Source organism: Capsicum annuum, unplaced genomic scaffold (assembly GCF_002878395.1).
Source record: "Capsicum annuum cultivar UCD-10X-F1 unplaced genomic scaffold, UCD10Xv1.1 ctg4924, whole genome shotgun sequence".
Classification (NCBI taxonomy): Eukaryota; Viridiplantae; Streptophyta; class Magnoliopsida; order Solanales; family Solanaceae; genus Capsicum; species Capsicum annuum.
The window spans coordinates 1-13,181 of NW_025857012.1; the positions used below are offsets into that span (position 1 = coordinate 1).

The window sequence follows — 13,181 nt, forward strand, 5'->3', positions numbered from 1 at the left end:
ATTAGTGTAGAACTTAGCTTGAATACCTGTAAGTTCTAGAATCGATTATTTCTTCTTCTATAATTCCTTTGCCTTCGCTGCTTCTTTCTCCTTCCCATCACAATTTTGTGTTCCAGCTCTTCAATGATTCTTGGAAGCCATTTCATATTTCCAGTTGAGATCAAGATATATATTATGGATAGTCCGATACATAGTCCGGTTCCATACCCCATAAGAGCTCCTTTCCAAAAATCATTCAGAAATTCAGAGTTGCTTTCTTCATCAAGCGCAGATCCAGCATATGTTTCCTCTGATACTGAATCATGACCGTCATTACCACAGCCTTCTGAAAGTGGGAATCCACGTAATCCGTCATTACCTTCGTATGAGTTGTTCTCAAAGGTATGAAATTGAGGCCCTTGAGGAATGCACCCTTCGAGATGATTGTAGGAGAGATTTAAGAATGCAAGAAATGTAAGAGAAGCAAATTGTGCTGGTATCTCTCCTACAAGATGGTTACCTGACAGGTCCAATGATTCAACTGAAGATAAATTTCCAAGTGATTGCGGAATAAGACCTTACAATCCATTATGAGATAAATTTAGTACGCGAAGGGCAATGAGGTCAACAATGATACTTGGAACATGTCCTTCAAATTTATTGTTTGAAAGATCAATAGTGTTGTACAAAAACAAGATTCTCACAACTTCAAGCACTATTCCCTTTGTTACGACAGCTATGGAGTTTTGGTAATACCCAACTTCGTCATCACTCGGTGGCTTCTTTGATGGATCAATTTTCCTCATGGCTCTGAAATGTTGAAACAGACTCGTCGGTAAGTTTCCCATGAAGTCATTGCAAGAGACATCTAAGATTAGGAGCTCATGAAACATGTATTCACTTCCTGAAGTTCTAATGGGTCCATGCAACTTATTCGATCTCAAGCTTAAAACTCGCAGCTCGGGAAGAGTTCCCAACCACATTGGAAATGTATCATTAAGGAGATTATCTCCTAAATCAAGAACTTCCAGTCGTTGACAATTTTCCAAGGACAGTGGAATTTTTCCCTCTAGCCTATTTCCATGCAAATTGAAGCTTCTGAGTGCACTTCCAATTCTAAAAGCTGTTGGAAGAGTACCAAACAGATTGTTGTGCTGCATATCAAGAACCTCAAGATGACCACTCATGTTTCCAAAACATTGCGGAATTGCTCCTTTTAGATTGTTTCTACCCAAATCTAGTACTTTTAGGGATGTTAAATTGCGATTAGACGGAGGAAGCTCTCCACTGAGATTATTATGTGACATCATCACATACTGGGGGCTACTGATATTACCCAAGCATTGCTGAATTTTTCCCTTCAAGATGTTTCTCAACAAATCTAGACCAATCAGTGACGTCAAATTGCAAATAAATGAAGGAATTTCCTCTGTCAGATTGTTGTCGGCGAGAATTAGATTTTTCAAGTTTCTCAAATTGACAAAGGAAGACGGAATTGAACCAGTTAGTTGATTATTGGATAATTCCAGAAGACTGAGGTTTTTTAGATTCCCCAACTCACTAGGAATTGGGTCAGTGAGTTGGTTATTGGATAATATTAGATACTTGAGGTTTTTTAGATTCCCCAACACACTAGGAATTGGGCCAAAGAGTTGATTATTGGATAACGCCAGATAATTAAGGTTTTTCAGATTCCCCAACTCTCTAGGAATTGGGCTAGAGAGTTGATTATAAAATAATCCCAGATCATTGAGGTTTTTCAGATTCCCCAACTCACTAGGAATTGGGCCAGAGAGTTTACCATAAAGATACAAAAGGGACAAGTTGTTCAAATTCCCCAATGAAGCTTGAATAGAGCTAAGGAAGTTCCCGCCCAAAGATAGCTTAGTAAGAGACCTTAGCTGACCTATTTCTCCTGGAATGGGACCATTTAAATGGTTGTCAAATATGAAGAGGATCTGAAGCTTGACTAGAGAGCCTATCTGTGATGGGATTGAGCCCGAAATTTGATTGATTCTCAAGTCAAGATAGATAAGATTAGTGAGATTACCAATCTCAGGTGGGATGGTGCCAGAAAAATTGTTCATGCTAAGATCAACATATTCCAGAGAAGGGAGGGATGTAAATGGAAAAACGTAGAGTGTACCAAAGACACTAACATTTGTAATATTCAACGTGTTTACCCTACCATTAATTCATGTAACTCCATACCAGTCGTTGCATGCACCAGAACTTGGTTTCCATGAAGCCCACAAGGAATTATTCTGGTTCTTGAAAGTTGATTTCCATTTAAGCAGAGCAGTTGCTTCCTCAGTGGAAGCAAAAGTAATTGTAAAGAGAGTGAAAAACTAAAGCAAAGAGAATATTTTTGAAACCATCATCATGTACTGTTAAACTATTTTGAGTTGATAATATTTGTTGTTGATGGATATATTGATGCAGGGTACACTATTTATATATTAATAAACCAATACAAGCCTTGCGTGTAAACTAAGGCGTAGAATCAGAATTACTTTAAAGTCAATGAGTCTTCGTTTTGTTGCTAATCATCTTAGTTTGGTTAATGATGTCATTATTTTATTCATATGAGAAAATATATCTCAAAAACTAAGCAATAGTGCCCTGAACATGGATAATTAAACATCAAATAACTTAGTTTGAAAGTTCCGTTAACCCATTTTAAATTATTGAATCAAATTAAACTGTGAACAATTAAATACATTTCGTTGGTTCCAAAAGAAAAGGAAAAAAGAGCGAGAAAAATGAAGTCAAGAAAGACTTTGTAAGTCTTGTTGTGGAAATTTCATTGAAATCATATCTTTGAATTTTCGTTTGATGTTACTACTCATTAAAAAAACATATTCTTTAATCTTATCATCAAGCATCATGTGTAGTTGGTTTCAAGTATAAGAAAATATCCTTTTTTTCTTATTCGTTCATAGATAATAGCGCAATTGGTGATCTCAATTTATTTTATGAAATCTTTTTATCCATGCAAAAGTACATTAATAATTCAAAAGTGTTTATCAATTACTTTTCAAATAGTGGAAATCTTTATATCCATGCAAAAGTACATTAATAATTCAAAAGTGTTTAGCAATTACTTTGCAAATAGTGGAAATCTTTATATCCACGGAAAAGAATAGTGGAAGGAAAAATCAAGCATTTTCAGAAACAATGTTAGTATAAAGGCAGTTTAGGTTACCTCATTAAAAACAATTGATAAGTATTCAAATGTTGAAAAACATATTTAGATGCTAAAATTGATGTTTATAAATAAGTAGTTACGTATTTGAATGGAGCATTGAAACTGATAATAAATAGTTAATCTATTTCGCTATCTATAGGTGCATCTTAAGGTCCATCTTAGAGGCTCTGCATCGGACTAGAAAATCAAATTTCCAGTAGCGACAGAAAATGACATGTCATCTTCACATCATCGTTTTTATTTCTTCAGACCCTGCGTATAGCGGGAGCTTTAGTGCAACAAACTATCCTTTTCTATTTCACGAGAATCACGAAAAGCTGTACTTATAATTAGTCATTGAGGTCCACTATCATATTTTGAAAAAAAGAGCGGAGGCTTAAATAAAGGGATAACAGATAAACGTTCCCTTTAACTTGGCTTCAACTTGCATCTATGCCCTCCAACTTTGGGTCTGCACAAGTAGGCGTTTAAACTCGTATAAAGCTGAAGAAGTAGACATATGCATTCTACGAGGCCAATTTTCATCCTACGTGGTGTTCTACATGTATTATGCTACATAGAACGTGTGTGTCTATTTAGTGTTTGGGTCTTTTGGATACCTAATAAGGAATCTTCAGTTTGATATTACCTCTAAATGGAGAAGATCCTCCCTAATCTATTGCATGACGAACTCAACAAAACAGAAAATTCAAGTTATCATGCTATAGAAAAATAATTAAGAATTTACACGTTTTAACTGTGAGGAAACGAAAGGAGTTCACATTAGGGATTATGGATAGTCCATCATTTATCAAATGTTCAAATTGGGGTTAATTCAAGAAAATATTATCGGTTTCATGGCTCATATAAAAATATTCAAATTTTTATATGTTTTTGTTACAAGAAAAGAACAAGAGCAGTTCTTTGTCTACTCATTGGACTATGCACGTGCCCGTCTTGCAAATGATGCCAAGGCTGCAAAGAAAGGAGGCGAGAGACAGTTCAATGGTATGATTGATGTCTACAGAAGACACTCGCTTCTGATGGAGTTGCTGGACTGTACCGTGGATTCAACATTTCATGTCTTGGTATCATTGTCTACCGTGGTTTGTACTTGAAATTGAGGCCCTTGAGGAATGCATCCTTCAAGATGATTATAGGAGAGATTTAAGACTTCAAGAAATGTGAGAGAAGCAAATTGTGGTGGTATCTCTCCTACAGGTCCAATGCTTTAACTGAAGATAAACTTCCAAGTGATGGTAGAATATTACCTTGCAATCCATTATGAGACAAATTCAAAACTCGGAGCGCAATGAGATCTCCCAAAATACAAGGAATATATCCTTCAAATTTGTTGTTTGAAAGATCGATAGTTGTGTACAAAGACAAGATTCTCACAACTTCAAGCTTCAATCCCTTTGTTACAACATCTACCGAGTCTTGGTAATATCGATGAAATTCATATCTTGATGCATTTGTTTTTTTATCAATTGTCCTCATGGCTTTCAAATGTTGAAACAAACTCATCGGCAAGTTTTTGGAAAAACCATTGCAAGAGAGATCTAAGATTTGAAGCTCAAGAAACATGTATACACTTCCCGATGTTCCAATGGGTCCTTGCAACTTATTCGATCTCAAGCTTAAAACTCGTAGCTCGGGAAGAGTTCCCAACCACATTGGAAATGTATCGTTGAGGAGATTCTCCTAAATCAAGAACTTTCAGTAGTTGGCAATTTTCCAAGGATCGTGGAATTTTTCCCTCTTAGCTTATTGCCATGCAAATTGAAGCTTCTGAGTGCACTTCCAATGCTAAAAGTTGTTGGAAGAGTACTGGAAAGATTGTTGTGCTGCATATCAAGAACCTCAAGATGACCGCTCATGTTGCCAAAACATTGCGGAATTGCTCCCATTAGATTGTTTCTACCCAAATCTAGAACTTGTAGTGTTGTTAAATTGCAAATAGATGACGGGAGCTCTCCTCTGAGATTATTATGGGACATCATCACATACCAGAGGCCATTGATATTACCCAAGCATTGCAGAATTTTTCCCTTCAAGTTGTTTTTCTACAAATGCAGGACTCTCAGTGATGTCAAATTGTAAATAGATGAAGGAATTACCTCAATCAGATTGTTGTGTCAAGAAACAGAGTGTACAAGTTTCTCAAATTGCCAATGGAAGACGGAATTGGGCCAGAGAGTTGATTATTGGATAATAGATCATTGAGGTTTTTCAGATTCCGCAACTCACTAGGAATTGGGCCAGAGAGTTGATTATTGGATAATCCTAAATCACTGAGGTTTGTCAGATTCTCCAACTCACTAGGAATTGGGCCAGTGAGGTGATTATTGGATAATTCCAGATAATTGAGGTTTTTCAGATTCCCCAACTCACTAGGAATTGGGCAGAGAGTTGTACAAATTCCCCAATGAAGCGGGAATAGAGCCATTAAGGAAGTTCTCGCCCAAAGATAGCTTAGTAAGAGACCTTAGGTAACCTATTTCTTCTAGAATGGGACCATTTAAATGGTTGTCAAATATGTGGAGGATTTGAAGCTTGACTAGTGAGCCGATTTGTGATGGGATTGTGCCCGAAATTTGATTGGCATGCAAGTCAAGACAGATAAGATTAGTGAGATTACCAATCTCAGGTGGGATGGTTCCATAAAAATTGTTCATGCTAAGTTTAAAATATTCAAGAAAAGGGAGGGATGAAAACGGAAAATCATAGAGGGTACCAATGACTCTAGAATTATTAATATTCAACCTGTTTACCCTACCATTAAAGCAAATAACTCCGTACCTGCCGCTGCATGCATCAAAACTTGGTTTCCATGAAGCCAATAAGGAATTATTCTGGTTCTTGAAAGTTGATTTCCATTTTAGGAGAGCAGTTGCTTCCTCAGTGGAAGCAAAAGTATTTGCAAAGAGGTACAAGAGAGTGAAAAACTGAAGTAATAACAAGAATATTTTGTTGGAAACCATCATCATATACTGCTAATAATTAAGTGATTGTGATTTGATTATTTTGTTTGTTAATGGATGAAATTGGTTCTGGGTACACTTTTTATATTGCAGTAAACAAGTACAAGTCTTGCATCTCAAATAAGGCGTTGCATCAGAAAGACTGACTTAAAAGTCTTCAAATAATTAAATGCATTTCTTTGTAAGTCTTCAAATAATTAACTGTATTTCTTTATAAGTCTTCAAATAATTAAATGCATTTCTTTGTTAAGTCTTCAAATAATTAACAGCATTTCTTTATAAGTCTTAAAATAATTAAATGCATTTCATTGTATTAAACGCATTTGAAAACTACAACACACAAAAATGAAGTCAAGAGTGACTCTGTAAGTCTTGCTGTGGAAATTTCATATGAAAACTACAACAAGCAAATCCATGTCTATTTGAATTTTTATTTGATGTTACTACTCATCAACAGAACGTATTCCTTACTCTAATCATCAAGCATCATGTGTAGTTAGTAGTTTGAACTTTAAAAAAAAAATCCTTTTGTCTTATTCGTTCATAGGTAATAGCGAAAATGATGACCGAAACATATATTATTCATAGACTAATAATGAGTATTATGGGTGCCGAGAATTGTGTGTGGCTTAATGATCAATAAGTGGCCTAATTGTCCAAGAAATGAGGGAAAAGCACAGGAGTATAAGGCTTAAATCTCACCAATAAAGTCAGATGATTTTTCAATCAAACATAGTTATGGTGGTGGCTGAGTTATGTAGCACGTATTCAATACACAAGTTAGCCCGAATACCACTGTTATTGAAAAAATGGAGATCAAAGCAGAGAAATTAAGGAGGAAATTATCTCCATATGCTTGTTTATATGCGTTTAGAAGATGTCATTCTCTAAGTCAATGCACAAGTTTTAGTCTTGCCAAGGAAAATGCCAGTTTGGCCTATTGTTATTAAGAAACTAAATTGGCACCATATCCTCAAAAGAAAGAAAGAGTCCAAATGCACATACTTAAATTTTGTCATTCTCAAGTCAATGTACAAGTCTCTTTCACGAAAATTTCATATGATGTGGTCATTTGCTTTGAGAAAATAATTTCTTCACTATATTTTCTATGGCAGAAGTCCTTTTAATTTGAATTGTCAATTCAAGTGAAAGTATTTTTCACTCTAATAGCTATGAATTATTCAACTTCTATTCTCTTCACTTTAATTTTGACTTTTCATTCTGATTTGACAACTTAAACGTACTCGAGACTTAGTTTACATTTATGTCTTCCTCTACTTTTTTAACTTTAAAAAGAAAAACTTTTGTGTTGCTCCCCAAACTAGAAAAGGAAAATAAAACTTCAAGTTTTTAGTATAAATGAATGTTGAACTAATGAGTTTATACTGAATATTCCTTTTGAGATTATTTGACAAGACATTCAAAGTTGAGCATATGAACTTGAAAAATATATTAAGTTAATAAAGCTTAATTAGATTAATACAAATTAAAGAAGAATAAGTGTAGATGCGGACATCTCTCAAAATAAAGCATAATAGTGAACATAGGAGTAACCAACTCCACTGCGCCGTCTTCTTATCCTTGACATCTGAAAATTGAAAAATAAGATTGTGAGCGTCAAACACTTATCAATAAGAAAAATATGCTTCGTATAGAGTATCACTTAGTTATTGTTATTAAAGAAAACATGTAGACTAGTATATCAGAATCAAACTTCAAATAATTATACATATTTCTTTTGTCCCAAACGTAAAGGAAAAAAGAGCAGAGAAAAATGAAATAAAGAAAGACTTTGTACGTCTTTCTATGGAAATTTTATATGAAAACTACGACACACAAATCCATGAATTTTCATTTGATGTTACTACTCATTAATTGAACGTATTCTTTACTCTAATCATCAAGTATCATGTGTAGTTAGTTTGAACTATAAAGAAATATCCTTTTCTCTTATTCGTTCATAGATAGTAGCGCAAATGATGATCTCAATTTATTTTATTGAAACACAAATTATTCATAGACTAATAATGAGTCTTTTTTGGTATAATAAGACAATATTTTCCATGTCTTGATAAGAAATTTCAAACAAATCCCTTTCACTTCCAAATAAACAAAAAGATATAGTTCATTACCAATATAGTGTTGCCACTTTAACATTATCACAAAATAAAGCTCACTGATATTAAATTTAATAGCAAAATGAAAAAAGGCAAGGAATAATTCAATTTAATTCAGACAAAAATCATATGGTATATATGTGATGCAGATATGTTTGGTTATAATTTCTCATCTTTAAACTAGTGGAGCATCTATAGAAATTTCCAAGAAAGTTGCATCACAAAAAATCATTCAATTTGATGTAAAATTCCAAAGCTTGCAAAATGAAAAAAAAAAACTAATGGTAAATCCTTATACTTGATTAGACATTAATTTATTTATGTGGACCGATTTTATTAAAAAGAGAATACTTTATTGTGATCTAATCAAGCATATTTAAGTAGCTGAAAGAGTAGGAAAATGTCATTCTCAAACATTAGATACGACTAAGTCACATAATAAAGTGTTTTTTGGTATAATAAGACGATATTGAGGGACCTGATATTTATGATGAGACGTGGTCTTTTCGTATTCCATTTTGATTTCTCATTCGATATTCATTATGGTCTCGATTAATTTGAATTTGCACCATGTAGGCCTATTAACGGAGGAAGCACCAAGTTTTTTTACGTTGAGTGTCCCTCCAATTATCTTTTATCTTGCAACTAAAAGTATAAATGCAGTTCTTTGAATTTTCAAGTAACTTAGTAATTTATGCACGGTTGCAAGATTTGATAAGACAGCAACAGCCTTCTCGATGGCTGGTTCAAGGTCAGACATTTCCTCGGATCAAGTAGCTTTACGTTGTTTGATTCACACCAATTTGCTTAAGTGTAGGTCTAAGACTGTTTCATCGTGACGAATCAGTCGTGCATACAGGAAGCAAGAGATAGAATTTGCTCAGTAAATTCAACTTCCTCAGTGTTTGTCACGACCCAAGCTGAGGCCCTAGTCACGACGGGCCTAAGAGACCCCTTCTATCCTAGCCCACTAGTGATATTGTCCAGCTTGTTCATTGTTTGTCACGACCAGAGCTATTGTCCGCTCTAGGTCTAGACCCTCATGGCTATAAAACACGTCTCTAGGGAGTAAGGCTTGCTTACTTATATACCCATCATCCCTCCTGTGTTTTGCCGATGTGGGACTCCTTATCTTAAGTTGGGGTGTTACATTGTTCTCCTTTAATTTTTTAAAAGCTCTTGGTTTGACTTCAATCTTGGGGCAATCCGCAATATTTGCAAAGCTGTCTACATAAGGTGCTCTGCATACTTATGCTGCTATGATTTTCTTTTTGATAGAACAGAATTACCTTCTTTGATTCGGTTTAAGTGAGTAAAAAAAGAAAAAGGTCAACCCAGTACACTAAAGCTACCGCTATGCGCGGTGTCCGAGGAACGGCCCCACCACAAGGGTGTATTGTACGCAGTCTTACCTTGCATTTCTACCAAAGGCTGTTTCCAAGGCTTGAACCCGTGACCCTCTGGTCACATGGCAGCAACTTTACCAGTTACTTCAAGTGAGTATTGGTCTAAATATCTTGTTTTCATTCGTAAAGTCATTAATATCTTCCTCCGTAGATTCAACTCTTCTCAATGCTCTTTCCACTACTAAAAGTCATTGGAAGAGTCCCTAAAAGACTGTTGTGGTGCATATCTAGAACACTGCAGAATTGCTCCCTTCAAGTTAGTTTCTTGCCAAATCTAGCATTACCAGAGATTCCAAATTGCAAATTGATGACAGAATTTCTTAATTGAGATTATTTTGGTTGCGGGAATTAAGGAAATGCCTCCGCAAATTCGTTATATTTTCCCATGGAAATGTAAAATGAAAGGGAAAAATGTTTTCTTCAAATGTTGCAAATTCGGCTGCCATCTCTAATTCACACTTTGTCTCTGTTCATATCTCGTCACAGAAATTGTTATCATTATCAAGTCAAATTTGGATAGTTCTGTTTATTTTTTTTAAAAGAATGTGTTGCATATCTACATTTTTTCCCAAGTTAACAAAACTATCATACACAAAATAATTACTTTTCTCAAAAATAAAAAAGTAGAGAATCATATGTTGTGCTACTATTATATTTTCTATGACAGACGTCCTTTAATTTTGAACTGTCAGTTCAAGTGAAAGTATTTTTCACTCTAATAGCTAAAGATCATTCAACTTCTAATCTCTTCACTTTAATTTTGATTTTTCATTCTGACTTGACAACTTAAATGTACTTGAGACTTAGTTTACATTTAAGTCTTCCTCTATCTCTTTAACTTTTTAGAAAAAATTTGGTGTTGCTCCCCAAAGTAAAAAAGGAAAATAAAAATTCAAGTTTTAGTAGTGCTACAGTATCAATGAATGAGGGATTTTTCCAAGTTACATCTATTTGTTGTTTTGCTGATACGATTTCTTTTGTCGAAACCATTTTCTTTCCCTTTGTAAGGGACTCCCAGAGAAGACAAGTTTTGATTCATAATATTTTCTTGTTGTAATTCGTAACGGATCAGTTACTTAGTGAGGTATAAGCTTATTTCTGTTTGCGAAACAAATATGGTTTGAAATTATGAATTAAATAGCTTGAGCTATTGTCTTCCTTTTGGTATTATGTCACAAGACATTCAAAGTTGAGCATATGAACTTGAAAAATATATTAAGTTAATAAACCTTAAGCTGATTAATACAAACTAAAGAAGAACAAATGTAGATGCATACATCTCTCAAAATAAAGCTTATTAGTGAACATAACAGTAACCAACTGCACTGTGCCAACGTCTTCGTATCTTTGACATCTGAAAATTGAAAAATAAGATAGTGAGTGTCAAACACTTAACAATAAGAAATACTAATATATCAGCGTAGAACTTAGCTTGAATACCTGTAAGTTCCCGAACTTAAATCTTGCTCCAATGACAAATGTTCTAGAAGCGATTATTGCTTCTTCTGTAATTCCTTTGCCTTCTCTGCTTCTTTCTCCTCGCCATCATAATTTTGTGTCCCAGATCTTCAACGATTCTTCCGGTAACCATGCAAGAACTAAAACAAATGCTCCCACACACAAGCACATGAGTTACACTTATTCCACTAACTTCTGGGATTATTTACATCACATAGTCATGCACACTTTTCATCCGAATGCCAATTACAGAATCACCAAAGGTTGTTCAACATATGCTAAACGACAAGAGAAAATAGTTATACAAAAATGCTCATAGCCTTATCCCAAAGTCATTCGTCATCTACATATACAACAAGATGCTAAAAAAAAAAAAAAAGACACTTCATAAATAAACATTAATAAATGGATATTTACATCACAACCTAAGAAAAGAAAATGCAATACTAGACATGCCGGTTCTACTAGATAGCACACAGGAGGAAAAGAACACAGGTAGCAAAAAACCCCATGGTACAAGTACACCCATCCACACATAAAATAAATGTGCTGTCCTTAATGCATATAAAGATAGTACAGAGGAGGAGAGTACTTGGAAGAGTACCGGAAAAATTGTTGTGGTGCATATCAAGAACCTCAAGATGACCACTCATGTTGCCAAAACATTGCGGAATTGCTCCAATTAGATTGTTTCTACCCAAATCTAGAACTTGTAGTGATGTTAAATTGCAAATAGATGATGGGAGCTCTCCATTGAGATTATTATGTGACATCATCACATACTGGAGGCCACTGATATTACCCAAGCATTGCAGAATTTTTCCCTTCAAGTTGTTTCTAGACAAATACAGGACTGTCAGTGAGGTCAAATTACAAATAGATGAAGGAATTTCCTCAATCAAATTGTTGTTGCCGAGAAATAGAGTTTGCAAGTTTCTAAAATTTCCAAAGGAAGACGGAATTGAACCAGTAAGTAGATTATTGGATAATGTCAGATTATTTAGGTTTTTCAGATTCCCTAACACACTAGGAATTGGGCCAGAGAGTTGATTATCGGATAATTCCAGATTATTGAATTTTTTCAGATTCCCCAACTCATTAGGAATTGGGCCAAAGAGGTTTTTATTATTGGATAATACCAGATGATTGAGGTTTATCAGATTCCGCAACTCACTAGGAATTGGGCCAGAGAGTTGATTATTGTATAATGCTAGAGTATTGAGATTTTTCAGATTCCCCAACTCACTAGGAATTGGGCCAGAGAGAGTTGCTTATTGGGTAATCCCAGAAAAATGAGGTTTTTCAGATTCCCTAACACATTGAGAATTAGGCCAGAGAGATTATTATTGTATAATTCCAGCTCAATGCGGTTTTTTAGATTCCCCAACTCACTAGGAATTGGGCCAAAGAGCTGATTATCATAAAGATACAGATAGGACAAGTTGTTCAAATTCCCCAATGAAGCAGGAATAGAGCCAATAAGGAAGTTCCCGCCCAAAGATAGCTTAGTAAGAGACCTTAGGTAACCTACTTCTCCTGGAACGGGACCATTTAAATGGTTGTCAAAACTGCGGAGGATCTGAAGCTTGACTAGTGAGCCGATTTGTGATGGGATTGTGTACGACATTTGATTGCTATTCAAGTCAAGATAGACAAGATTAGTGAGATTACCAATCTCAGGTGGGATGGTGCCAGAAAAATTGTTCATGGTATGATCAAGATACTCAAGAAAAGGGAGAGATGAAAACGGGAAATCATAGAGTGTAGCAAAGACACTAGCATTTGTGATATTCAACGTGTTTACCCTACCATTAATGCATGAAACTCCGTACCATTCGTTGCATGCATCAGAACCTGGTTGCCATGAAGCCACTAAGGAATTATTCTGGTTCTTGAAAGTTGCTTTCCATTTAAGGAGGGCAGTTGTTTCATCACCAGAAGCAAAAGTAACTCTAAAAGGATATAAAAGAGTTAAAAGACCAAGTAATAAAGAGAATATTTTGTTGGGAACCATCATCATATTTTGAGTTTATTATTTTAGTATTGAATG

General features: G+C 34.9%; 1 protein-coding gene, 1 long non-coding RNA gene and 2 pseudogenes across 2 annotated transcripts; all 4 read right to left on the reverse strand.

Annotated features, from left to right (window-relative positions):
- Positions 1-35: 35 nt before the first annotated feature.
- On the reverse strand, positions 36-2,363 carry LOC107853777 (annotated as a pseudogene).
- Positions 2,364-3,924: 1,561 nt separating this feature from the next.
- LOC107853769 lies at positions 3,925-13,181 on the reverse strand (annotated as a pseudogene).
- LOC124892645 (MDIS1-interacting receptor like kinase 2-like) lies at positions 5,432-6,228 on the reverse strand. The gene has a single exon (XM_047403880.1). It carries the CDS (start codon positions 6,154-6,156, stop codon positions 5,560-5,562), a length of 597 nt encoding a protein of 198 aa, XP_047259836.1. The 5' UTR covers positions 6,157-6,228; the 3' UTR covers positions 5,432-5,559.
- Positions 10,863-11,729, reverse strand: LOC124892647. The gene is made up of 2 exons (XR_007050360.1): positions 11,114-11,729; positions 10,863-11,027 (listed from the first exon to the last, which is right to left on the reverse strand). It is a non-coding gene; the product is annotated as an uncharacterized LOC124892647 (long non-coding RNA).